The sequence below is a fragment of the Leptodactylus fuscus genome, chromosome 5, assembly GCF_031893055.1.
Source record: "Leptodactylus fuscus isolate aLepFus1 chromosome 5, aLepFus1.hap2, whole genome shotgun sequence".
Lineage (NCBI taxonomy): Eukaryota > Metazoa > Chordata > Amphibia > Anura > Leptodactylidae > Leptodactylus > Leptodactylus fuscus.
The window spans coordinates 2901604-2927897 of NC_134269.1; the positions used below are offsets into that span (position 1 = coordinate 2901604).

The 26294-nt window shown below is 42.1% G+C and overlaps 1 protein-coding gene across 1 annotated transcript; it reads right to left on the minus strand.

Moving 5' to 3' along the window:
- Window positions 1-20843: 20843 nt before the first annotated feature.
- Window positions 20844-21602, minus strand: LOC142204280 (olfactory receptor 5G26-like). Its single transcript, XM_075275589.1, has one exon. The coding sequence runs from the start codon at window positions 21600-21602 to the stop codon at window positions 20844-20846; it is 759 nt and encodes a 252-aa protein (XP_075131690.1).
- Between the last annotated feature and the right edge of the window lie 4692 nt (window positions 21603-26294).

Sequence of the window (26294 nt, forward strand, 5' to 3'; positions counted from 1 at the left end):
ATAACGTTTTTTTTTTTTTTTTTTTTTTTTTTTTTTTTTTTAAATTTACAATAGCATTTTAAGACATTTTATTTTCTAAAATTTGGGGACGACACTCTTGTATCTGTACTACGTTAAACTAGTTTGACAATGGCTTCACTACTCCCAGGTGGTCCATTTTGTTCGCTTGCTCTATGGGTCCCTTACGGTTACTCTTCCCACTGCCTTGTCTACTAGAGGCCTTATCTCCTCCACTTATCAGCTTCTGTCCTCCCACATTGGAGATTCCCCCTTGTGCCACTATAATATATGTCTAAATAGGAGGAGATGGTGGGTAGACCTATCTCTCCAGGACAGTGGCAGATTGTATGGTCTCATGCGCAGAAGTCCTCTCAAAGTGTGAGTTTCTTAGAGACCCAGTATAAGCTGTTGATGCATTGCTATCATACCCCTGCTCGTCTTAACACATTGAACCCTGCGATTCCCCCAGGGTGTTGGCGCTTCCAAACTGCAGTGGGTACCCTTTACCACATTTTCTGGACGTGTCCTCTTATTTTGGGCTTCTGGAGGGACTTAGGACTCTGAAAGCTGCTCTCTTTATTCAGGCGGTCCCTCTTGATCCCCTTTTACCTTCTTGGTCTCCCTCCTAGACGCCTGGGTCAGAGGTCGTCCAGACTTTTTCTATACCTTTGCAAAACAGCTAAGACTCTCATAGCTAAACATTGGATGAGTGTAGCCCATCCCCCTCACTGGTCCTGAATTTCTGGCCAGGATGAAGGATGTGCGGACCCTTGAGTAACTGACTGCAAGTCTTAATAATACCCTTGACACCTTTCAGTCCATTTTGGTCTTATTGTATTCTGCTGGGGTTTTTGAGTCTGTACCTGCCTCACCCCATTCCTTCCTCTTATTCCTTTTCTTTGTCTTCTGTCTTGTTTTTGTCCCCCCCCCCCTCTTTTTCCCCATTTTTTCTTTCCTTATCTTCAATCAGCCCTTGGGCTTTGATTATGTAATTGCATTTTACTGTTCAAAGGTTGTGGATATTTGCCCCTCCCCCCATTTCTGTTTTTGGAATTTGTATTGAAAATATCTTTAATAAAAATTACAGGTGAAAAAAAAAGAAAAAAAAAAACCAAAACAGACATGTGGGACATTATAAATCCCGGACTTCTGTCCTAATACATTTTATATTGACTTTGATCTGCAATTCCTTCTTATCCAATAAATCTTCAGTAACTGTGTTTGGGCCGCTGCATAAATACGCAGGTCGGGTTCAATGGTCAGACGTTCTTGTTTCTTGGCTGAGTACAGTTACAATTATTTCAATATGTCAGACCCACTACAATAGAGAGCGAGCGAGAGAGCAAGGACCTCTCCAGGTCTAATACCTACCAGTACTGCGGTCAAGGTCCCATGTAAGGCCTGAAGTATGTATTGGTATTATGTTGGAGTACGTATAATTTATTGAATTATTTTTAAGAACATTTTTAGAGAACAATACAGCTGGTATGTGTTATAAATGATACAGTGGGGCAGATTTATTAAGATGGAGTTTTGTAAACCAGACAGAATAAAGGACCCTATAGGGCAAGACATCTTATGTATCAAGAGTTTCTCTTCAGATCCCAGAGTGTAATAATCAGAGGAACCAGGGGAAGTGCGGACAAGATAAAAACATTGATCCTGGGGCTCGGAAACACAAGAGATGTACAGTATTAATTGTACCCAAAACATCTACAGTACTATGGCTGTGGCTGGAGAAGGTGATTGACTCCCGTTAATGATGGATCATTCAGGCCAAAGATTTGTATTGGTTTCAATAAATGTGACAAAATAAAAGTGCAAATCTACTTTACACTATAATACATGGGTGTATGACACTGTCAGGACTCCTAGGACTATATATATCTCCCTATATCTCCCTATCTTATAAAAATGAATTCTTGTCTGTCTGTCTGTCTGTCTGTTCTCTAATGCGAACCAAACGACTGGACCGATCTTCACCAAATTTGGTGCAGAGATACTTCAGGTATCCGGGAAGGTTTAAGACGAGACTCCAACTCGCTCGGACGTACCGTTGCTGAGATACAGCATTCCAAACACAGTGCCCCCCCCCCCCTTAGCCAATACAAACCTGCAAGTCTTTCACTCATATTCCAACTGCAATACACACGGTCACTGCACATGCACAATACAACACTGATATCCAACCTGAGATACACGCATCAGAGGATTAGATACACAGATCAGCACACAGTATCACATGCCAGAGGATTAGATACACGGGTCTGCACACAGTCCCACAAACCAGAGGATTAAATACGCACTTCTGCACACAGTTCCACACACTGAAGGATTTGATACGTGCATTTGCACACGGTTTCTTATTCTTATTCTTATGGTAGAGTTGGAAGGGACCTCAAGGGCCATCGGGTCCAACCCCCTGCGAGTGCAGGTTTTCCTAAATCATCCCAGCTATGTGTTTATCCAGATTCCGCTTGAAGATTTCCATTGATGGAGCGCCCACCACCTCCCGTGGCAGCCTATTCCACTCTCTCACTCCCCTCACTGTCAGAAAGTTTTTCCTAATGTCTAATCTGTATCTCTTTCCCTTTAGTTTCATCCCATTGCTTCTTGTACTTCCTTGTGCTAATGAGAATAGGGTAGATCCCTAGATGCCAAAGGATTAGATACAGGCGTCTACACACAGTTCCACACTCCAGAGGATTAGATACGTGCGTCTGCACACATTTGTACACGTCATAGGATTAGATACACGCGTCTGCACACAGTTCCACACTCCAGAGGATTAGATACGTGCGTCTGCACACATTTGTACACGCCATAGGATTAGATACACGCGTCTGCACACAGTTCCACATTCCAGAGGATTAGATACGTGCATCTGCACACAGTTGTACATGCCATAGGATTAGATACACGCGTCTGCACACAGTACCACATGCAGTAGGATTAGATACGCGCATCTACACATAGCTCCACACGCCAAAGGATTAGATATGCACGTCTGCACACAGTACCACACGGGGGGGGGGGGGATTAGATACGCGCATCTACACACAGTACCACATGCCATAGGATTAGATACGCGCGTCTACACACAGTACCACATGGCGTAGGATTAGATACGCGCCTCTTCACACAATTCCACACGCCGTAGGATTAGATATGCGCCTCTTCACACAATACCACACGGGGAGGATTAGATATGTGCATCTGCACACAGTACCACACCAACAAGGATTGGATACTTGCATCTAAACACAGTACTACACGGGGAAGGATTAGATACAGCTTTACTCCAGGTATCCATAACAACTGATCACAGGTTTTTCACTGACATCCAAAATGAGATACACATAATCACATGACGCTTATGGACATACACAGAAACCACATACAAAATACATCAGTGCAAAATTGGACAATTCTTATGGGGCCAGTACACAAACATAACATGTAATATACCCGTGCGAAGCCGCGTCCTCCTCTAGTTATAAAAATGTCCGTCTGTCCGTCCTCTAATGCGAACCAAACGACTGGACCGATCTTCACCAAATTTGGCACAGAGATACTTCAAGTATCCGGGAAGGTTTAAGACGAGAGTCCAACTCGCTCGGACGTACCGTTGCTGAGATACAGCATTCCAAACACAATGCCCCCCCCCTTAGCCAATACAAACCTGCAATTCTTTCACTCATATTCCAACTGCAATACACACGGTCACTCCACATACACAATACAACACTGATATCCAAACCGAGATACACGCATCAGAGGATTAGATACACAGATCAGCACACAGTATCACACGCCGGGGGATTGGATACATGCGTCTGCACACAGTACCACATGCCAAAGGATTGGATACACGCATCTGCACACAGTTCCACACACCAGAGCATAAGATATGCACATTTGCACACAGTACCACATGCCGTAGAATTAGATACGCGCCTCTTCACACAATACCACACAGGGGAGGATTAGATACGTGTGTGTGCACACAGTACCACACTTTGGAGGATTAGATACATGCCTCTGCACACAGTACCACAAGCCAGAGAATTACATACACGTCTCAGCACACAGTACCACACAGGGAGGATTAGATACACGCGTCTGCACACAGTACCACATGCCGTAGGATTAGATACGTACCTCTTCACACAATACCACACAGGGGAGGATTAGATACGTGTGTCTGCACACAGTACCACAAGCCAGAGAATTACATACACGTCTCAGCACACAGTACCACACGGGGGAGGATTAAATATGCGCATCTGCACACAGTACCACATGCCAGAGGATTAGATATGTGCATCTGCACACAGTACCACACAGGGGAGGATTAGATACGCGCATCTGCACACAGTACCACATGCCAGAGGATTAGATACGCGCATCTGCACACAGTTACACACGCCAGAGGATTAGATACGCGCGTCTGCACAAAGTACCACATGCCTCAGGATTAGATATATGCCTCTTCACACAATACCACACAGGGGAGGATTAGATACATGTGTTTGCATATAGTACCACAAGCCAGAGAATTATATACGCGTCTCAGCACACAGTACCACACAGAGAGGATTAGATACACGCGTCTGCACACAGTACCACATGCTGTAGGATTAGATACGCGCATCTACACACAGTTCCACATGCCGTAGGATTAGATACGCACCTCTTCACACAGTACCACACAGGGGAGGATTAGATACATGCCTCTGCACACAGTATCACAAGCCAGAGAATTAGATACGCGCATCAGCACACAGTACCACACAGGGAAGAATTAGATACACGCATCTGCACACAGTACCACATGCCAAAGGATTAGATACGTGCGTCTACACACAGTTCCACATGCCGTAGGATTAGATACGCACCTCTTCACACAATACCACACAGGGAAGGATTAGATACGTGTGTCTGCATACAGTACCACACTTTGGAGGTTTAGATACAAGCCTCTGCACACTGTACCACAAGCCAGAGAATTAGATACGCGTCTCAATACACAGTACCACATGCCGTAGGATTAGATACGCGCGTCTACACACAGTTCCACTCGCCGTAGGATTAGATACACGTCTCCTCACACAATACCACACAGGGGAGGATTAGATACGCGCATCTGCACACAGTTCCACACATCAGAGGATTAGATAAGCATGTCTGCACACAGTACCACATGCCGTAGGATTAGATATGTGCGTCTGCTTACAGTTCCACATGTCAGACGATTAGATATGCACATCTTCACACAGTTGTACACGCCATAGGATTAGATACACACGTCTGCATACAGTACCACATGCTGTAGGATTAGATACATGCATCTACACACAGTTCCACATGCCGTAGGATTAGATACACGCCTCTTCACACAAGACCACACAGGGGAGGATTAGATACGTTTGTCTGAACACAGTACCACACTTTGGAGGATTAGATACATGCCTCTGCACACAGTACCACATGCCAGATAATTAGATACGCGTCTCAGCACACAGTACCACACTGGGGAGGATTAGATACGTGCATCTGCACACAGTACCTCATGCCAGAGGATTAGATACACCTGTCTGCACACAGTACCACACGCCAGAGGATTAGATACGCGCGTCTGCACATAGTACCACATGCCGTAAGATTAGATATGCACGTCTGCACACAGTTTCATTTACTGGAGGATTAGATACATGCCTCTTCACACAATGCCACATGGGGAGGATTAGATACACACATCTGCACACAGTACCACATGCCGGAGGATTAGATATGTACATCTGCACACAGTACCACACCAACAAGGATTAGATACTTGCGTCTAAACACAGTACTACACGGGGAAGGATTAGATACAGCTTTACTCCAGGTATCCATAACAAATGATCACAGGTTTTTCACTGATATCCAAAATGAGATACACATAACCACATGAAGCTTATGGACATACACACAAACCACATACAGAATACACCAGTGCAAAATTGGACATTTCTTATGGGGCCACTACACAAACATAAAATGTAATATGCCCATGCGAAGCCGGGTCCTCCCTCTAATATATATATATATATATATATATATATATATATATATATATATATATATATATATATATATATTACATAGTGTATGACACTGTCAGGGCTCCTAGGACTATATATATCTATAATACATAGTGTATGACACTGTCAGGACTCCTAGGACTATATATATATATCTATAATACATAGTGTATGACACTGTCAGGACTCCTAGGACTATATATATATCTATAATACATAGTGTATGACACTGTCAGGGCTCCTAGGACCATATATATATCTATAATACATAGTGTATGACACTGTCAGGGCTCCTAGGACTATATATATCTATAATACATAGTGTATGATACTGTCAGGACTCCTAGGACTATATATATATATATATCTATAATACATAGTGTATGACACTGTCAGGACTCCTAGGACTATATATATATCTATAATACATAGTGTATGACACTGTCAGGGCTCCTAGGACCATATATATATCTATAATACATAGTGTATGACACTGTCAGGGCTCCTAGGACTATATATATCTATAATACATAGTGTATGACACTGTCAGGACTCCTAGGACTATATATATATATATATCTATAATACATAGTGTATGACACTGTCAGGACTCCTAGGACTATATATATATCTATAATACATAGTGTATGACACTGTCAGGGCTCCTAGGACCATATATATATCTATAATACATAGTGTATGACACTGTCAGGGCTCCTCGGACTATATATATCTATAATACATAGTGTATGACACTGTCAGGACTTCTAGGACTATATATATCTATAATACATAGTGTATGACACTGTCAGGGTTCCTGAGAAGTTATGTAAAATTTAAAGTGATTTGTACGTCTATTGAGATAATGAATGGTTAATCTCTTAGTTTATGCATACATTGCACTGACATCCTCTTTTAGACATTTAAAATTATCCTTTCATTACAGAAATGTTTGTGCCTGTGGTTTTTGAGACTCACATAGTCGTTATATTGAGAATATGATGGTTTATAAATGCTAGGAGTTGAGCACAGGGAACATGTCCAAGATGGCCCCCAACTTAGGTATACCAATATTATGACTATATGATGACCATTATCAGCTCTACACACGGTGATTCCAATTCAGAAACATTTAGTGACTTTCAGGTGACGTCTCTGACTAATCGATAACATTTCCATTCCATTTCTCTTCCATCTGAACCCTCATGGCCACTTCTTCCAGTCTTTGTAAAGTTTGCAACTCAGACATCTTTGACATCTCCTCACTTTTCCTGGCACCTGTTACATTGTTCTCACCTGCACACCCATCCTGCTACTACCCCAAATTAAAAACTTGTGTTCAGACTGCTGACAAGATTCGCCAATTGCGAAGGCGAAGCCATTATGCGGTGGGGCTCTGGCTCTAGCTTACTGTTACGGTCAGCAGGATATAGTAAAAAAAACTAAATAATATCCTACAGAGTCCAGCTCGACTGAGTCACAGGGCACCTTGGTGTGAACAAGGCCGACAGTTAACTTCACTGCCGGGCTACAACACCAACTGAGTGCTGCTCTGATGGCTTCTCAGAGAACGCTCTTGTCATTCAGAGCAGCCACTAGTGAAATATAAAGTCTTGCAGTTACGGCACTGCAAGAAAAACACAAACTTAACCGTGTTCTCCCTGTAGTTTACTGGGCTGCACCCACCACAGCCACCTGCTGTACAGCACCACAGGTAGTAGCCTGCCTAAAGAAAGAGATTCCACAATACTAACTAAGGAAATGGCTTCCCACAATTGTAAGCAAAAGGGTGGAGATTCACACTACTTACCTATATGGGGCAGCTAGCTGCAAACCATGTCTTGCACAGATGTGCACATATGGCATTTGAGGCTAGAGCACCAGGCTGCCCAAACCTGCCTCCTTAAATGGAGGAAAGGCGGGCCCTGATCACCCATCCCAGGTGCACAAGCCATGTACCCATAGGCTGACACCACTGTCAGCAGACCAACCACGCCCATCGGCTGCAAGGGAATTAACCCCATGCATGCTGGACTGAGCAGTTACAGCAGAACAGGCTGCGACCCTGATACCTTGGCTGCACCTGCTGAATAGTCCTAACAGCGGTTTACAAGTCAATTATTTTCAGGATGGGTTTTAACTAGATCGGTGTCTGCAGGTGATGGTAACGTTGATGCGCACCGTTCCACCATGTGACTGCTAACATCCAATTCTCTGAGCATGTATCTCAGTTTGGATATCAGTGTTGGATACACTAGGAGTTACACTGTGTGAATGTGGAGTGACCATGTGTATGGCAAATGGAATATGAGTGAAAGACTTGCAGGTTTGTATTGGCTAACGCCGGTCTTTGTCTTGTGAATACTGTAACTCTGAAACGGTATGTCTGAGCGAGTTGAGGCCTTGTCTTAAACCTTCCCAGACACCTGAAGTATCTGTGTGCCAAATTTAGTGAAGATCGGTTTAGTCGTTTGATCGCACATAAAGAACAGACAGACAGACAGAGAGAAACTCATTTTTATAATATAGAGAGATAAGACTATCCCCCACATTCACTACCTTCAAGAGGATCCTGAAGAATTCATCATTTGATAAATATACATGAAAATTAGTTTCTGCCAACAAGAATGCAAGATTGTGGGCATCACTGTTTGCAGAGGTCGCCTTGTCGGGCAGGTGGGCTTGTCCAATTTATCAAAATGTTAACCAAGAACCTGCTCAGGAGGCTGAGGGCCTTTGGAGTCCAGGGGACACTTCTTAGGGCCTTCTTCAACTCTGTGGTTGCTTCAGCTATCTTTTTCGATGTGGCCTGCTGGGGGAGCAGTATATCAACCAGGGACAGAAATCGACTTGACAGGCTGATCAGGAGGGCCAGCTCTGTCCTGGGGAGCCCCTTGGACTCAGTACAGGTGGTGAGTGACAGAAGGACACTGTTTGTGGTGACCTCCATGCAGGAGAACAAATCCCACCCCATGTATGGGACCCTGATGGGACTTGGCAGCACTGTAAGTGACCGTCTGCTTCACCCCAAGTGTGAGAAGGAGCTATCGCAAGTCCTTCCTTCCAACCGAGACCAGGCTGTATAACCTACATCAGACCAAGCGAAGACACTCCGCACACAGAACTAATGATTATGACGGTGACCATGAGGTCTTCCTCTTTCTCTTCCATTTTTCCTTAGCTGCTATAGCCTCCTAGTATATCTTCTCTTCTCAGCTTATGTGTGTCTACGTCTGTAATATATTACTGTGTATTATCCTGTATCTGTATTACTAGGCTGCTGTAACATGCTGAAATTTCCCCAGTGTGGGACTATTAAAGATTATCTTATCTCTTATTTCCATGTATTGTATATACAGTAAGAATTAGCAGTGATGGTCTTGGTGCTGGATGAGCGCTGGTGAGACTTTTTGTGTTTGCATTTCTATTCCAGATATGATTCCATACACCATTTTTGGTTTACAAGGTTTGGCCATATTGACCATTTCTGTGTGTTTGTTACAACCAGTTGGTTATTAAATGGGTGAATCCAGGCTTGGGCGTGGTAGATCTTCTGCCAGAGGTGCGAGCAGAGAACATACATTATGGATGATAGAGAGGTCTACAGTGGTGGGAGCTACATCTTCTCGATGGACAGAACAGAAGGATATAAAGGGTGCAGAGAGGTCGGGAGAAGACAAAGGTGTCATTATGTGCATGGCCAAATGTCTTCAGCCATCCGTGGAACCACATTCTTACAAATACATACCCCGAGCAGCTTTTACTTTCCTTAACTTTGCTCTTTCTAGAATTATTTGAAAAAGTTTTACTTTTTGCTGAAGAAACTTTTGTTCTCTCTCGATAAAACCTAATTATAAGAAGTTTTTACTCCTTAGTGAAATGGAGCACAAGGGACACAGGAGGCAATGGCAAAAACTTTCTGTAGAGTTGTCAACCGTAATCTATTCCCATCCCTGTGTATGTATATATACAGGTAGTTATATATGTCATGTGCCTGATCCCCTCACACAAGATCTCCTCATTGGACGCTGCTGAATTCACCGCTTTGTATTTATTTAATTTTTTGATAGATTATAAAAGCAAAAGGTGAAACGTGTCTTCAAGAAAATTGTAAAGAAATGTAACAGGAAAATGGAGAAGTCAGTAAGTAGAAACTCATTATTTAGTAATAGTGGTCGTAATCACAATGGTGGTAGTCGTGATGGTGGTAGTAGTCATAGAATTAATGGTAGTAGTCATAGTCGTAATGGTGGTAGTAGTCATAGATATAATGGTAGTAGTCGTAGTTGTAATGGTGGTAGTAGTCATAGATATAATGGTAGTAGTCATAGTTGTATTGGTGGTAGTAGTCATATATATAATGGTAGTAGTCATAGTCGTACTGGTGGTAGTAGTCATAGATATAATGGTAGTAGTCATAGTCGTGATGGTGGTAGTAGTCATATATATAATGGTAGTAGTCATAGTCGTACTGGTGGTAGTAGTCATAGATATAATGGTAGTAGTCATAGTTGTATTGGTGGTAGTAGTCATAGATATAAGGGTAGTAGTCATAGTTGTAATGGTGGTAGTAGTCATAGATATAAGGGTAGTAGTCATAGTCGTAATGGTGGTAGTAGTCATAGATATAATGGTAGTAGTCGTAGTTGTATTGGTGGTAGTAGTCATAGATATAATGGTAGTAGTCATAGTCGTACTGGTGGTAGTAGTCATAGATATAATGGTAGTAGTCATAGTCGTAATGGTGGTAGTAGTCATAGATATAAGGGTAGTAGTCGTACTGGTGGTAGTAGTCATAGATATAATGGTAGTAGTCATAGTCGTACTGGTGGTAGTAGTCATAGATATAATGGTAGTAGTCATAGTTGTATTGGTGGTAGTAGTCATAGATATAAGGGTAGTAGTCATAGTTGTAATGGTGGTAGTAGTCATAGATATAAGGGTAGTAGTCATAGTTGGAATGGTGGTAGTAGTCATAGATATAATGGTAGTAGTCGTAGTCGTAATGGTGGTAGTAGTCATAGATATAATGGTAGTAGTCATAGATATAAGGGTAGTAGTCATAGATATAATGGTAGTAGTCATAGTTGTATTGGTGGTAGTAGTCATAGATATAAGGATAGTAGTCATAGTCGTGATGGTGGTAGTAGTCATAGATATAATGGTAGTAGTCATAGTCGTGATGGTGGTAGTAGTCATAGATATAATGGTAGTAGTCATAGATATAAGGGTAGTAGTCATAGATATAATGGTAGTAGTCATAGATATAAGGGTAGTAGTCATAGATATAATGGTAGTAGTCATAGTTGTAATGGTGGTAGTAGTCATAGATATAATGGTAGTAGTCATAGTCGTAATGGTGGTAGTAGTCATAGATATAATGGTAGTAGTCATAGTCGTAATGGTGGTAGTAGTCATAGATATAATGGTAGTAGTCATAGATATAAGGGTAGTAGTCATAGTCGTAATGGTGGTAGTAGTCATAGATATAATGGTAGTAGTCGTAGTCGTAATGGTGGTAGTAGTCATAGATATAATGGTAGTAGTCATAGTCGTAATGGTGGTAGTAGTCATAGATATAATGGTAGTAGTCATAGATATAAGGGTAGTAGTCATAGTCGTAATGGTGGTAGTAGTCATAGATATAATGGTAGTAGTCGTAGTCGTAATGGTGGTAGTAGTCATAGATATAATGGTAGTAGTCATAGTCGTAATGGTGGTAGTAGTCATAGATATAATGGTAGTAGTCATAGTCGTAATGGTGGTAGTAGTCATAGATATAATGGTAGTAGTCATAGATATAAGGGTAGTAGTCATAGATATAATGGTAGTAGTCATAGATATAAGGGTAGTAGTCATAGATATAATGGTAGTAGTCATAGTCGTAATGGTGGTAGTAGTCATAGATATAAGGGTAGTAGTCATAGTCGTAATGGTGGTAGTAGTCATAGATATAATGGTAGTAGTCATAGATATAATGGTAGTAGTCATAGATATAATGGTAGTAGTCATAGTCGTAATGGTGGTAGTAGTCATAGATATAATGGTAGTAGTCATAGATATAATGGTAGTAGTCATAGATATAAGGGTAGTAGTCATAGTTGTAATGGTGGTAGTCATAGATATAATGGTAGTAGTCATAGTCGTAATGGTGGTAGTAGTCATAGATATAAGGGTAGTAGTCATAGTCGTAATGGTGGTAGTAGTCATAGATATAATGGTAGTAGTCATAGTTGTATTGGTGGTAGTAGTCATAGATATAAGGGTAGTAGTCATAGTCGTAATGGTGGTAGTAGTCATAGATATAATGGTAGTAGTCATAGTCGTAATGGTGGTAGTAGTCATAGATATAATGGTAGTAGTCATAGTTGTATTGGTGGTAGTAGTCATAGATATAAGGGTAGTAGTCATAGTCATAATGGTGGTAGTAGTCATAGATATAAGGGTAGTAGTCATAGTCATAATGGTGGTAGTAGTCATAGATATAAGGGTAGTAGTCGTACTGGTGGTAGTAGTCATAGATATAATGGTAGTAGTCATAGTTGTAATGGTGGTAGTAGTCATAGATATAAGGGTAGTAGTCATAGTCGTAATGGTGGTAGTAGTCATAGATATAATGGTAGTAGTCATAGTCGTAATGGTGATAGTAGTCATAGATATAATGGTAGTAGTCATAGATATAAGGGTAGTAGTCGTACTGGTGGTAGTAGTCATAGATATAATGGTAGTAGTCATAGTCGTAATGGTGGTAGTAGTCATAGATATAATGGTAGTAGTCATAGATATAATGGTAGTAGTCATAGTCATAATGGTGGTAGTAGTCATAGATATAAGGGTAGTAGTCGTACTGGTGGTAGTAGTCATAGATATAATGGTAGTAGTCATAGTTGTAATGGTGGTAGTAGTCATAGATATAATGGTAGTAGTCATAGTCGTAATGGTGGTAGTAGTCATAGATATAATGGTAGTAGTCATAGATATAAGGGTAGTAGTCATAGATATAATGGTAGTAGTCATAGTCGTAATGGTGGTAGTAGTCATAGATATAAGGGTAGTAGTCATAGTCGTAATGGTGGTAGTAGTCATAGATATAATGGTAGTAGTCATAGATATAATGGTAGTAGTCATAGATATAAGGGTAGTAGTCATAGTTGTAATGGTGGTAGTCATAGATATAATGGTAGTAGTCATAGTCGTAATGGTGGTAGTAGTCATAGATATAATGGTAGTAGTCATAGATATAATGGTAGTAGTCATAGTCATAATGGTGGTAGTAGTCATAGATATAAGGGTAGTAGTCGTACTGGTGGTAGTAGTCATAGATATAATGGTAGTAGTCATAGTTGTAATGGTGGTAGTAGTCATAGATATAAGGGTAGTAGTCATAGTCGTAATGGTGGTAGTAGTCATAGATATAATGGTAGTAGTCATAGTCGTAATGGTGATAGTAGTCATAGATATAATGGTAGTAGTCATAGTCGTAATGGTGGTAGTAGTCATAGATATAATGGTAGTAGTCATAGTCATAATGGTGGTAGTAGTCATAGATATAAGGGTAGTAGTCGTACTGGTGGTAGTAGTCATAGATATAATGGTAGTAGTCATAGTTGTAATGGTGGTAGTAGTCATAGATATAATGGTAGTAGTCATAGATATAATGGTAGTAGTCATAGTCGTAATGGTGGTAGTAGTCATAGATATAAGGGTAGTAGTCGTACTGGTGGTAGTAGTCATAGATATAAGGGTAGTAGTCATAGTCGTAATGGTGGTAGTAGTCATAGATATAAGGGTAGTAGTCATAGTCGTAATGGTGGTAGTAGTCATAGATATAATGGTAGTAGTCATAGATATAATGGTAGTAGTCATAGTCGTAATGGTGGTAGTAGTCATAGATATAAGGGTAGTAGTCATAGTCGTAATGGTGGTAGTAGTCATAGATATAAGGGTAGTAGTCATAGTTGTAATGGTGGTAGTCATAGATATAATGGTGGTAGTAGTCATAGATATAATGGTAGTAGTCATAGTCGTAATGGTGGTAGTAGTCATAGATATAAGGGTAGTAGTCATAGTCGTACTGGTGGTAGTAGTCATAGATATAATGGTAGTAGTCGTAGTTGTATTGGTGGTAGTAGTCATAGATATAATGGTAGTAGTCATAGTCGTAATGGTGGTAGTAGTCATATATATAATGGTAGTAGTCATAGTCATAATGGTGGTAGTAGTCATAGATATAAGGGTAGTAGTCGTACTGGTGGTAGTAGTCATAGATATAATGGTAGTAGTCATAGTTGTAATGGTGGTAGTAGTCATAGATATAATGGTAGTAGTCATAGATATAATGGTAGTAGTCATAGTCGTAATGGTGGTAGTAGTCATAGATATAAGGGTAGTAGTCGTACTGGTGGTAGTAGTCATAGATATAAGGGTAGTAGTCATAGTCGTAATGGTGGTAGTAGTCATAGATATAATGGTAGTAGTCATAGATATAATGGTAGTAGTCATAGTCGTAATGGTGGTAGTAGTCATAGATATAAGGGTAGTAGTCATAGTCGTAATGGTGGTAGTAGTCATAGATATAAGGGTAGTAGTCATAGTTGTAATGGTGGTAGTCATAGATATAATGGTGGTAGTAGTCATAGATATAATGGTAGTAGTCATAGTCGTAATGGTGGTAGTAGTCATAGATATAAGGGTAGTAGTCATAGTCGTACTGGTGGTAGTAGTCATAGATATAATGGTAGTAGTCATAGTCGTAATGGTGGTAGTAGTCATATATATAATGGTAGTAGTCGTAGTTGTATTGGTGGTAGTAGTCATAGATATAATGATAGTAGTCGTAGTCATAATGGTGGTAGTAGTCTAGTTATAAGGGTAGTAGTCGTAATGAAGTCAACTTAAATTTCTTTTACAGTTTTCATCTACTTTCAGACCAATCTGACGGTGATCACAGAATTTTTCCTCTTAGGATTTCAGGGCAGTAAACTATTAAGAAATCTTCTCTTCTTCTTGTTCCTTCTTGTTTATGGAGCAACACTATGTGGGAACCTCCTGATCATCACCCTGGTGTCCACCAGCAAGATCCTCCACACCCCAATGTACTTCTTCATCTCACAACTCTCCATCAGTGACATCTTGTTGACCACAAACATTGTCCCCAACCTGCTCTGCATTCTCCTCAATAATGGGGTCACCATAAGTTTTCCAAATTGTTTCACTCAGTTTTATTTCTTCTGTGTCTCAGAAGTATTTGAATGTCTTCTTCTGGCTGTGATGTCCTATGACAGATATGTGGCCATCTGTAATCCCCTCCGTTACTCCTCCAATATGACAAATGGATTTTGTGTAAAATTGGTCACCATGTGTTGGTTGTTGGGATTTTTTGTCTCATTTACATTCACTATAACTCCATCAAAGCTAATTTTCTGTGGATCCAATGTCATCGACCATGTATTCTGTGACCTTACTCCCTTCATAGACCTTGCCTGTTCGGACACCTTCTTTGTTTACTTGGAGATTTATGGTTTGGGGGCTCCAATAGTTATAATTCCCACCACAATCATTGTAGTGTCTTATACTTCCATTGTTTCTTCCATCCTTAGGATTTCATCCAATATCAGTAGACATAAAGTCTTCTCCACCTGTAGCTCCCACCTCATTGTGGTCTCCATATTCTTTGGTACTATATTTAGTGTCTATCTTGTTCCAACAAGAGGACAATCATCGACCATGGGTAAGATCCTCTTCCTGCTATATACTGTGTTTACCCCTCTGATCAACCCCATTATATACAGTCTGAGGAATAAAGATATTAAGAAAGCCGCACAGGAAACAATTCATAAACTTTCACATTAATTGGGAAGGATTTTTATTCCTGACATGGGGCAATTGGCATCAGCCTCAAGGGGAAGATCAATACTATAGGGTTATAAATAAGATTTAATGGATATATAATCTATATGCTGATATATTATATGGCTCTAGTTAGCAATTTTTTTTTTCTTCCAAAAGCCATAACATTTTTAATTTATTTTTAGAATTTCCCCTTTCACAGAGCAGTTCGGGAGTTAATATTTGAGGGACAAATTATATTTATTCTACACAATGTAATGGAAATCCCAAATGAAAGAGAAAAACTGCATTTGCACAAATTTCTTATGGGCTTTGTTTTTACGTTTTTCACTGTGCAGCCACAATGATATGTTACTTGTAACAGCCATGATGTCCTTATTGTGGTCAGGTTATCTTCTCATGCATGTAGTGTCCTCCTGATAACCAGCCATGATGTCCTTATTGTGGTCGGGTTATCTTCTCATACATGTAGTGTCCTCCTGATAACCAGCCATGATGTCCTTATTGTGGTCGGGTTATCTTCTCATACATGTAGTGTCCTCCTGATAACCAGCCATGATGTCCTTATTGTGGTTGGGTTATCTTCTCATACATGTAGTGTCCTCCTGATAACCAGCCATGATGTCATTATTGTGGTCGGGTTATCTTCTCATACATGTAGTGTCCTCCTGATAACCAGCCATGATGTCCTTATTGTGGTCAGGTTATCTTCTCATACAAGTAGTGTCCTCCTGATTACCAGCCATGATGTCCTTATTGTGGTCAGGTTATCTTATCATACATGTAGTGCCCCCTCCTGATAACCATCCATGATGTCCTTATTGTGGTCAGGTTATCTTATCATACATGTAGTGCCCCCTCCTGATAACAAGCCATGATGTCCTTATTGTGGTCAGGTTATCTTCTCATACATGTAGTGTCCTCTCCTGATAACCATCCATGATGTCCTTATTGTGGTCAGGTTATCTTCTCATACATGTAGTGTCCTCTCCTGATAACCAGCCATGATGTCCTTATTGTGGTCAGGTTATCTTCTCATACATGTAGTATGAATAATTCAATAGATATTGATCAAACTTGAGTGGAATCCAGGGAAGGTGATCAAAACAAAACTGTTCTATTCATCTCTCCTGGGCATCTGTGATTAGGCCTCAGTAGTCTTGTGGGCCACATCAACATCATGGCACTTTGACCTTGCATTATTACAGTAGCTACCCTATGTGACTTCTAAAGCCCAATCAGTGGCCTCAGCAATAATCCTTAATGTACATTTCGTCACCTGGAGGCCAGAAGGGGCCTGAAGATGACGGTTCACTAGCTGCCCCCTTTAATGGCCCCCATACAGTATATTGGACTTTTTCAGGCCCCAACACATAATATTACTTCATTGTTTTTGGCCCCGCACATCTGTTGCCTCTGTGGCTTCATGTTTGTCTCTATAGACTGATATGTAGGGTAATGTTTATTATACGATGCCTTGGGATGTTGCCCCTTTTCCTCTTTTTATATTCGCATGACCTTTGTCTCTATGATAATTTATTAATAAAGCTTGAATTGTTTCCATTGGTTAGGTGTGCATCTGCTTCATGTAGGTCATATAATATATGGAAGTGAGGGGGGTAATAATGACAACCGCCGATCCTACCGTGTGGATTGCTCATGGCCGAACATTTCAAGTAAATTATGCAAACATTTAATGGATGTACGAGGGGTGAATCGGATATTTGGGTCCGTTACTAATATTCTGCCTTCCAGACATTAGAAAGTTGTCACATCCTTTGAGTAAATCAGTCAATGTTCTAAACTTTCTGATATTCCTTGTTTTTATTCACTAGAATGAACAGTTGTCTTAGAACATTTAATGTCAATCCTGTAACATTCCGGGTACACAATGGAATGGTGATGGTTGGTATCACATGTTAGTTATGGGGGAACCTTACAAGATTTTGAAGTTCTGTTGTAACATTAGTTCAGCCATGGCATCTTCCAGCCCTCTGTTCTCCTTTCTGGGCCATCATCCATGTTTTCCTACCCCAAGGTCACTGCTGAGACCTGTGATTGGGCCTCTGTGGTCATGGGAAGGACATTGATGTCGCACAGTAACGCTGGAGGATGGCGTGATGGAGCTCACGTAAGCTGAGTGGTTTATTTGTAACATTTTTACACAGCTTTGCTCACCTCTGATTATTATACTTGGGGCGTCTCTTCAATAAACAACTTTGAGGGACTTTTGGATGTGAACCCTAAAATATTGGGCTTGGCTGAACCTGAAATTTTTGGAAACTTTAGAAAATGTATTAAACCACAGAATATCCTCAGCAAAAAATTTTAATTTCCCCAATTACCTGGAAATCACTATCAAGTTTCCCTATTCTGAGACCATTCCTGATGCTCTAGGGAGTAAGTCGGTGTATACAGTATACTACGGTATGATGCTGCTGGGTACAATGGGGGACAATGGGGGACAATGTGGAGCATCACAGGTGCTCAGTCCTATTCTTGCTCCTAAGATGCTCTACATAGTTACTTCTGAAGGTGGCCTCAATGACAAGCTGTTTGTGTTTAGTTGTTGCCATTCTGTACTGTAGGTCAGAGGAGATAACCTGTCAGCTTTTCATTGTTATGTCTGTACAAGGCTTTGTAACAACAGCCTTGAAAGACTAAAATTTCCGCACATACAGACACACATGGGATAGTTCTCATATCACTGAGTGATAACTTGTCACAAAACCATATAAGCTGCTTAACCTCGTGATAGAGATACATGGACGTGTCCAGCCAATAATAATAATTAGAGATGAGCGAACAGCGTTGGATCGAGTACATGTTTGATCGGATATCAGGTTGTTCGAGATGTTCGATTCGAGTCCAACACCAGGAGGCAAACTCACAAAATATTTGTATCCCCTCCCACCTTCCCTGGCACGTTTTTTGCACCAATAACTGCGCAGTGGAGGTGGGACAGGAACTACGACAACGGAGGCATCGAAAAAAAATCAGAAAAAGTAATTGGCTGGCTAAATCAGGTGACCTCCACTTTATACGAATGGTGGATTTAATATCCGGTTCATATGAGACTGTGAACTCTGTGACTGTGAGACAGGGATAGCTGTACAGGCAGGGATAGCTAGGGATTACCTTTATTTAGGGGGTAATGTTACTCACCAGCTCTTTGGGGCTCTATCTCGTCGGGATCTCTGTCAGCTTGCGATATGCGCGAGCTGACTTTTTCCATAGGAATGCATTGACCAGCGTTGATTGGCCGAATGCCATACAGAGTACAGCATTCGGCTAATCAAAGCTTGTTCTGCCAGAGAAGGCGGAGTCTAAGATCAGTCCACAGCAGTCTCCATTCTGGTCCGATCTCAGATGTAGCAGCGTTGAGCGCACGCTGAGCTCTGCTACACCCTCAGATGCAGCAGAGCTGACTGTGTGCTGAACCCTGCTACATCTCAGATGTAGCAGAACTGGCTGTGACTGCAGTATAAGACATGATGTACAGCAGAATAGTGACTGCAGCTCTGTATGTGAGGAGGCAGAGTCTAAGATCGGACTAGAATGGAGACTGCTGTGGACCGATCTTAGACTCCGCCTCCTCCGTCAGAACCAGCGTTGATTGGCTGAATGCTGTACTCTGTATAGAATTCGGCCAATCAATGCTGGTCAATGCATTCCTATGCTGAGATGTAGCAGTGCTGGCCGTGCGCTCAGCACTACTACATTGGAGATGAAGCGGAGCTGACTGTGCGCTGAACCCTGCTGCACAATCTGTGAGGTAGAGGGGGTGACACAAGAGGTAGCAGGGGCAGCATCGGGGGTAGCATTGCTTATACAGGGGTCAGAAAATTTTGTAATAGATGTTACTGTCATTACACAAACATAAAACTGTAGGAGCCGTCACCAGTCGTGTCCTGTAACATGGTGCTGTAGTTGTATGACGTTGCAGAGTGCACAGCTGCCTGAGCAGGGAGCCGTTTGTTCTAAGCATCTGGGCATCCCAGAAAGAAGGCAGGGGTGGATTGGTATAGTTTACATCCTCAGTATACAGCTATGGGAGCTGCCATGATGTGGCTTCCTCTTGACCATGAGATCCACCAGAATCCAAGAGGACACCAGTCAGCTCGGCGATGTAAGCTAGGGGGCTGCATAGCTCCTGTAATTGGGACCAATGGTTCGAGAAATCAGCAAACAAAGTTAAAAATACCCCCAAAGTCTATTATGGCTGTATGGGGGGTACAATATATAAACTAATACGTAAGAGGAACGCCGCTGTCTCTCTGCCTGTCACACTATTAGATAGCAGCATGTCGGGGCTCAGGGGGACCTGCTTATATAATAGTAATAAAGCTTATACAGGGAATGCCCCGGCCCGGACTGTATGTCCCTAAATAACCCCTTCATCTTACGTAACGATTGGTTCTCCATCTGTATATGTACAACATGCCAAAGGTCCAGAGGAATCAAAGGAAACTTGTATTATGTTCTTTTATTAATATCTTAAATGTTTATAACAATGTTTCGGCTCCTTGTATAGTCTTACATCATACATAGAATAAACATCAGGTCCATAGGACAGACTCCAGTCTTTATCATGCCCAAGAGGTTGTGACTGATGTTCATACAGCGACACAATCTCAATGTCAATTTGTCGAAAAGTCACAAAACACAAAATATAGGATACCAAATGTATCAAGAATAAGAAACAATTATAGAAATGTAGAAATAAAGACATTAACCAACATCATTCACATCACTAAAAAGAATAACCGACCTCCAGAGCCGGGACATTGTATAAAGTGCGTCATTTCCATTTCAGCTTCTTTATTTGTATCCAAAATCCAACCTTATGCTACATTGTTATATTATATTATATTACATTCTATATACAGAGGGGGCTAGAAGATGGTTCTAAGTCATTATGAGAGCCATACGTTTCTGGAAAGCTTCCTTAAAGTCTTTGTTCCTCAGGGTGTATATAATGGGGTTAAGCAGTGGGGTCACCACAGTATACATCAGAGACAAGACCTTACTCAGGATCAGGGATCCTCCTTTTGATGGAAACAAATAAACAGCTATGATTGTCCCACAAAATAAGGAGACCACAGTGAGGTGGGAGCTGCAGGTGGAGAAGGCTTTGTGTCTTCCGGTATTGGATGGGATCTTCAGGATGGTGATGGTGATGTACACATAGGACATGACTATGACTATTAGAGTTCCCACTATAACAAAAGATCCCATTATAAGGTTACTTTTATGAATTATGGCTGTATCGGAGCAGGTGACCTGTATTAGGGGTTCACGGTCACAGTAGAAATGGTCGATGACGTGAGGTCCACAAAGTTGAAAGTCATACATGGAGATCAGATTAACCGATGATATGATGAAAAACAATAACCAGATTATACTGACTGACATGACACAGAACATGTGATTCATGATGGAGTGATAGTGGAGCGGGTTACAGATGGCCACATATCGGTCATAAGACATCACTGACAGGAGGAAACATTCAGAAAACTCTGTGGTGGAAAAGAGACAGAACTGGACGATGCAGCCGATGAGAGTCGTAGTACTACCGCCATACAGTACAGAGAGGAGAAGGGTGGGGACAATGTCTGTAGTAATCAGGAGGTCACACAACGAGAGCTGAGTAAGGAAGAAGTACATGGGGGACTGAAGGGATTTACTCACTACATACAAGATTATTATAAGAAGGTTTCCTAAAAAGATCCCACAGTATACAAGAACCAGCAGAGAGAAGAAGAGAAATCTGAAGTTCTGAATATTTGGAAATCCTAGAAATTTGATGGAGGTGACATTATTTCCCGAGATCATCTGGAGAAGAGAAATGATTCTATTTGATGTTAAGAGGTTGTCAATATCTAGATGTTATCAGGGCTCAAAAACTGAAAGCAATATGCAGAGAAAGCGAGAGAAGAGAATATGTCTGGCCGGGAACAGGGACTGAATCCTCAGCCTGGGAAGAGGTCTATAACCTAGACAACCGGGTGCCAGCACCGAGAAGAGAGATGTACTTGTATGTGGTGAGCGGAACAAGATAACTGTAGTCATGTATAGAGTAAAAGACTGCAGCTTTATATGATCCTGGAGATGGTAATACCCCTAAGAGATTCTATACTTTCTAGTATTGTTTCCTCATCTTGGCCGTGCACTCACCGCTCTATTTGGGATTATATTTTGCCTCTTACATGTTACGGCACATTTACATATTCACTTTGAAATTTTCTTTCATCCTTAAAAATCCTCCACTGCAATATAAAGTTTCTCTAATTCCTTTCTTCTTTCCGTCCTTGAACAAGGGAAAAATGAATTGCCAATTTATGTCAAAGAGAGAGACTTGCCCAACTTCTCGGGGCCTGATTCCGGTAAATCAGGTGTTACAGGATTTCTATTATTCTGCAGAAGCAAATGTCAATAAAGTAACATCAAGTTACAAGTAAAGTGATCACGTTTTTCAGATTAAGAAAGTATCCATGTTTATTGCGAGATGTCTCCTGCTGAGGGGATTTGTTCGGATGTTACAATGTTACTGAATTGTTTTGTGATACATTGTCTTAGCTCACTTTCGTTAGGGACAATGTATCATAAAACAATTCAGTAACATTGTAACATCCGAACAAATCCCCTCAGCAGGAGACATCTCGCAATAAACATGGATACTTTCTTAATCTGAACCTGATCACTTTACTTGTAACTTGATGTTACTTTATTAAAGAAACTAACAACAGATTTGAGTGTAGGCCTCCTGTATGCCGAAACATGGCCATGGGCCATCCTTACTTTCTCTTCTGAAGTGAAATGAGTGAGCTCAGTAGTGCAGGAGACAATAAGATCATCTACAATATACTTTACCTTTGTAGTGTCAGAGTCAAAGCCTTAACGTGTCTGCAGAAGACAATAAACTGTGCACATAATATGACAACAATCTACCATGTGGCCAATTTATACCTTCAGTGTTCAATGATCTATATCTGGAGATTCCACCGGGGGCGCTGCCGGGCTCCTCTGTGTGCAGATATAATACACAAATTAAAAGTAATTAACCAATAGAGACAAAATCTTAAAGGATTAAAACATAAAACAATAATGATGAAAAACAACATCTGAAGACATCTCATATGCTCAACATAGATGTAATACCCTGAAAACTCAGACTGAACTTCTGGTATCTTGTGTAGGGTTATTTTCTGTAACAGTGGTGGTGCACTGCAGCGGACATTGCGTCACACCAGGTGGCAGCACCGGTCATCTTACTTCACTGGCATACCCAAACCTCCTCACTCCAGGCTGGCATGCCCTTGCTCTCCTCTGATGACAGTGGTCCCTTAAGGTGCACACATCACCTCTTTCGACCTCTTAAAGGAAAAGCATCACACTGGTAACTATGTCCCTAGAGACTCCTATGTAAGTTTGCTCAGCCTCGCACCCTGCACCTGACCAATAATTCCTGATCACTGAACCCATGATGCTTGTCCTGACCATTTCTGTCCTCACCACAGGTGTTAAAGGATGAATACTGGGGAGATTGCTTAGAAAGGCCCTTAGAGAAGACCCAAAGTTAAACCAGCTTGATATGACAGTAGGTCCACAACTCCCTGACACTGATATTTTCTTTGATCTCAATTCTTGTTATTCTGTTCTCACACAGGGATTATCTGGGATTTTCAAAACTACTGTAACAGTACTTTAAGAGTAATAGATGAACAGCTAAATACTAGAGATAGAACCTCAGGAGTAAGAAGCAACTGTGATCAGACATATGCAGGATTCGGTTCACAGGGGAAGCAGATCAGCCATGGTCAGATGTATGCAGGACTCAGTACACAGGAGCAGTGGATAATCCGTGGTCAGACATATGCAGGACTCAGTACACAGGAGCAGTGGATAATCCGTGGTCAGACATATGCAGGACTCAGTACACAGGAGCAGTGAGTTGGCCATGGTCAGACATATGCAGGATTCAGTGCACAGAAGCAGTGGATCAGCCGTGGTCAGATGTATGCAGGATTCAGTACACAGAAGCAGCGGATCAGCTGTGGTCAGACGTACACAAGACTCAGTACACAGGAGCAGTGAATCGGCCATGGTCAGACATATGCAGGATTCAGTGCACAGAAGCAGTGGATCAGCCGTGGTCAGATGTATGCAGGATTCAGTACACAGAAGCAGCGGATCAGCTGTGGTCAGACGTATACAAGACTCAGTACACAGGAGCAGTGAATCGGCCATGGTCAGATGTATGCAGGACTCACTACACAGGAGCAGGGGATAATCCGTGGTCAGATGTATGCAGGACTCGGTACACAGGAGCAGTGGATCATCCGTGGTGTAAGGGAATTGCTAGGACAGCAATTCCCCAGTAACGGTTTCAATCCTGGGACGGACACAACAGACAGTGAGCCCTAAGCTGAAGCCCCCAACTTTACCTTCCTATTGCCAGGCCCTATCCTACATAATAGGTGGCAACCACAAAGACAGTCCCTACCTGTATAGGTGAGACACAAAACGTAGACAAGACAAACAACAACAAATGGGAGGTCAGCTAGCCAGGGTTCGGTAACAGTTGAGCAATGCAGTACCAAATCAGAGTCCAAAAGAATAGTCAGTAGGGAAAGCCAGAGGTCAAGGATTAGAATGCAAGCAAAAATAGGGACAGTAAAGAGCAAGTATGCAAGGCAATAGCAAGAATTGGTGTGAATGAGAGCCAAGGCTAAATAGGGAGGAAGAACCCGCCCCTGGAGTTGACAGGAAGGCAGGCTGTCAACCACAGGGCAAGGCCAAATTAACCATTAGAGGAGCAGAGATAAACAATGGCAGAAGATGAGTGTGGTGCAAATACTATCACAGCAGTAGAGCCGTGTTCAGACAGTGCGACCAAAAACCCTAAGCCATGAACCAAACTGCACACGCCTCCTGCGCCACAGCACGCGAGCAGAGGATGGCAAAGAGACCCAAACAGGCAGAGATGTTACACGTGGTCAGATGTATACAGGATTCAGTACACAGGAGCAGTGGATCAGCCATGGTCAGATGTATACAGGATTCAGTGCACATGAGCAGTAGAGTGGTGATGAGGATAAGGGCAAACAGGAAGCAGACAGCCAGAATAATCAGGCAAAGATGGAGTAAACTGTGGGTTAATATAGGGATTGCTAAACTGTGCCTGGCCACAGAGCACATGAGATCCATAAGTCAATCACTCCAATGTAAAAGACCAGGCTAAGCAAAGAACAATCAGGTTTCTCCCACAGTGGTCAAGACTGGGAAGTCAAAGATTCAAGACCATGTGACCTCAGTTCCTGACAACTTCCCACCGTACAACACCACGGGTTCGGCAGTGCTTATGTCACCTACATTGTTCCCATGACCACTGCAGCCAATCATTAGTCTCGTGCTGTACTTGCACACATAATCAATGAGGAAAGAGGTTAACAAAATGGTCATAGGAAGTATAGGCAAGTGGAAATCTTTATCACGGGTGACTTAGCTAAGGTGGTGTGAGATTGTGCGCATAAGGAGCACCAAGACCACAAGTGCTATTACAGTCTAAATCAGGGGTGCTCACACTTTGTCAGCATGTGAGCTACTTTATAACATGACCAAGTCGAAAAATCTACTACCCACTTCTTTTGGGTGGGACCGGGGCGGGCATGTGGGTGGGGCCGGGATAGGCCTGTGGCCGGGGAGGGGTGTGTCTGTGGGCGGGGCCTGTGGGCACGGCCGGGCGGAGCGGGCAAGCAGGAGACAGCAGCGTTCTGTGGCCACCCAGGGATCCCCGCTGTCTGCTTGTTCACAGCGCAGGCTGACCGTTATCTCTGGACACTGGCAGGCTGGGGCTGCGGCTGCCCCGCCTGCCAGTGTCTGTAGATGACTCTCAGCCTGCGCTGTGAACAAGCAGCACCCCAACCCCCTCCATCCTTAAGAGCGGCCTGCAAGTGTCCGGAGTGCTTGTTCACAGCGCAGGCTGAGAGTCGACTCTCAGCCTGCACTGTGAACAAGCAGACACCAGGGATCTCTGGCTGCATCCCGCGATCGACCCATATGTCCATTGCGATCGACCGGTAGATCGCGATTGACGTATTGGGCACTCCTGGTCTAAATGATATCAAGAAAGCAAGTGTAGGGGTGTATTTAGATAAACTCTCTATGCCATAGTAAGAAGTGGATTTTGGCAGGCCACCGGGGTCCATCCTTGGCATGGGTGGCAAGGAGCGGACATCCTGTGGAAGCGGGAGCCAAGATGGAATGTCATTCAGAGGAATGTACAGTGCAGCCCATGCTGAAGCTAGATCCTCAGGAACATGTATAATAATTTGTCTGCCTTTTCTTGAGATGAGT

Coding starts and splice junctions, on each gene's coding strand:
- LOC142204280 (XM_075275589.1), bottom strand. CDS start 21,602: ATGTACTTCTTCCTTACTCAGCTCTCGTTGTGTGACCTCCTGATTACT.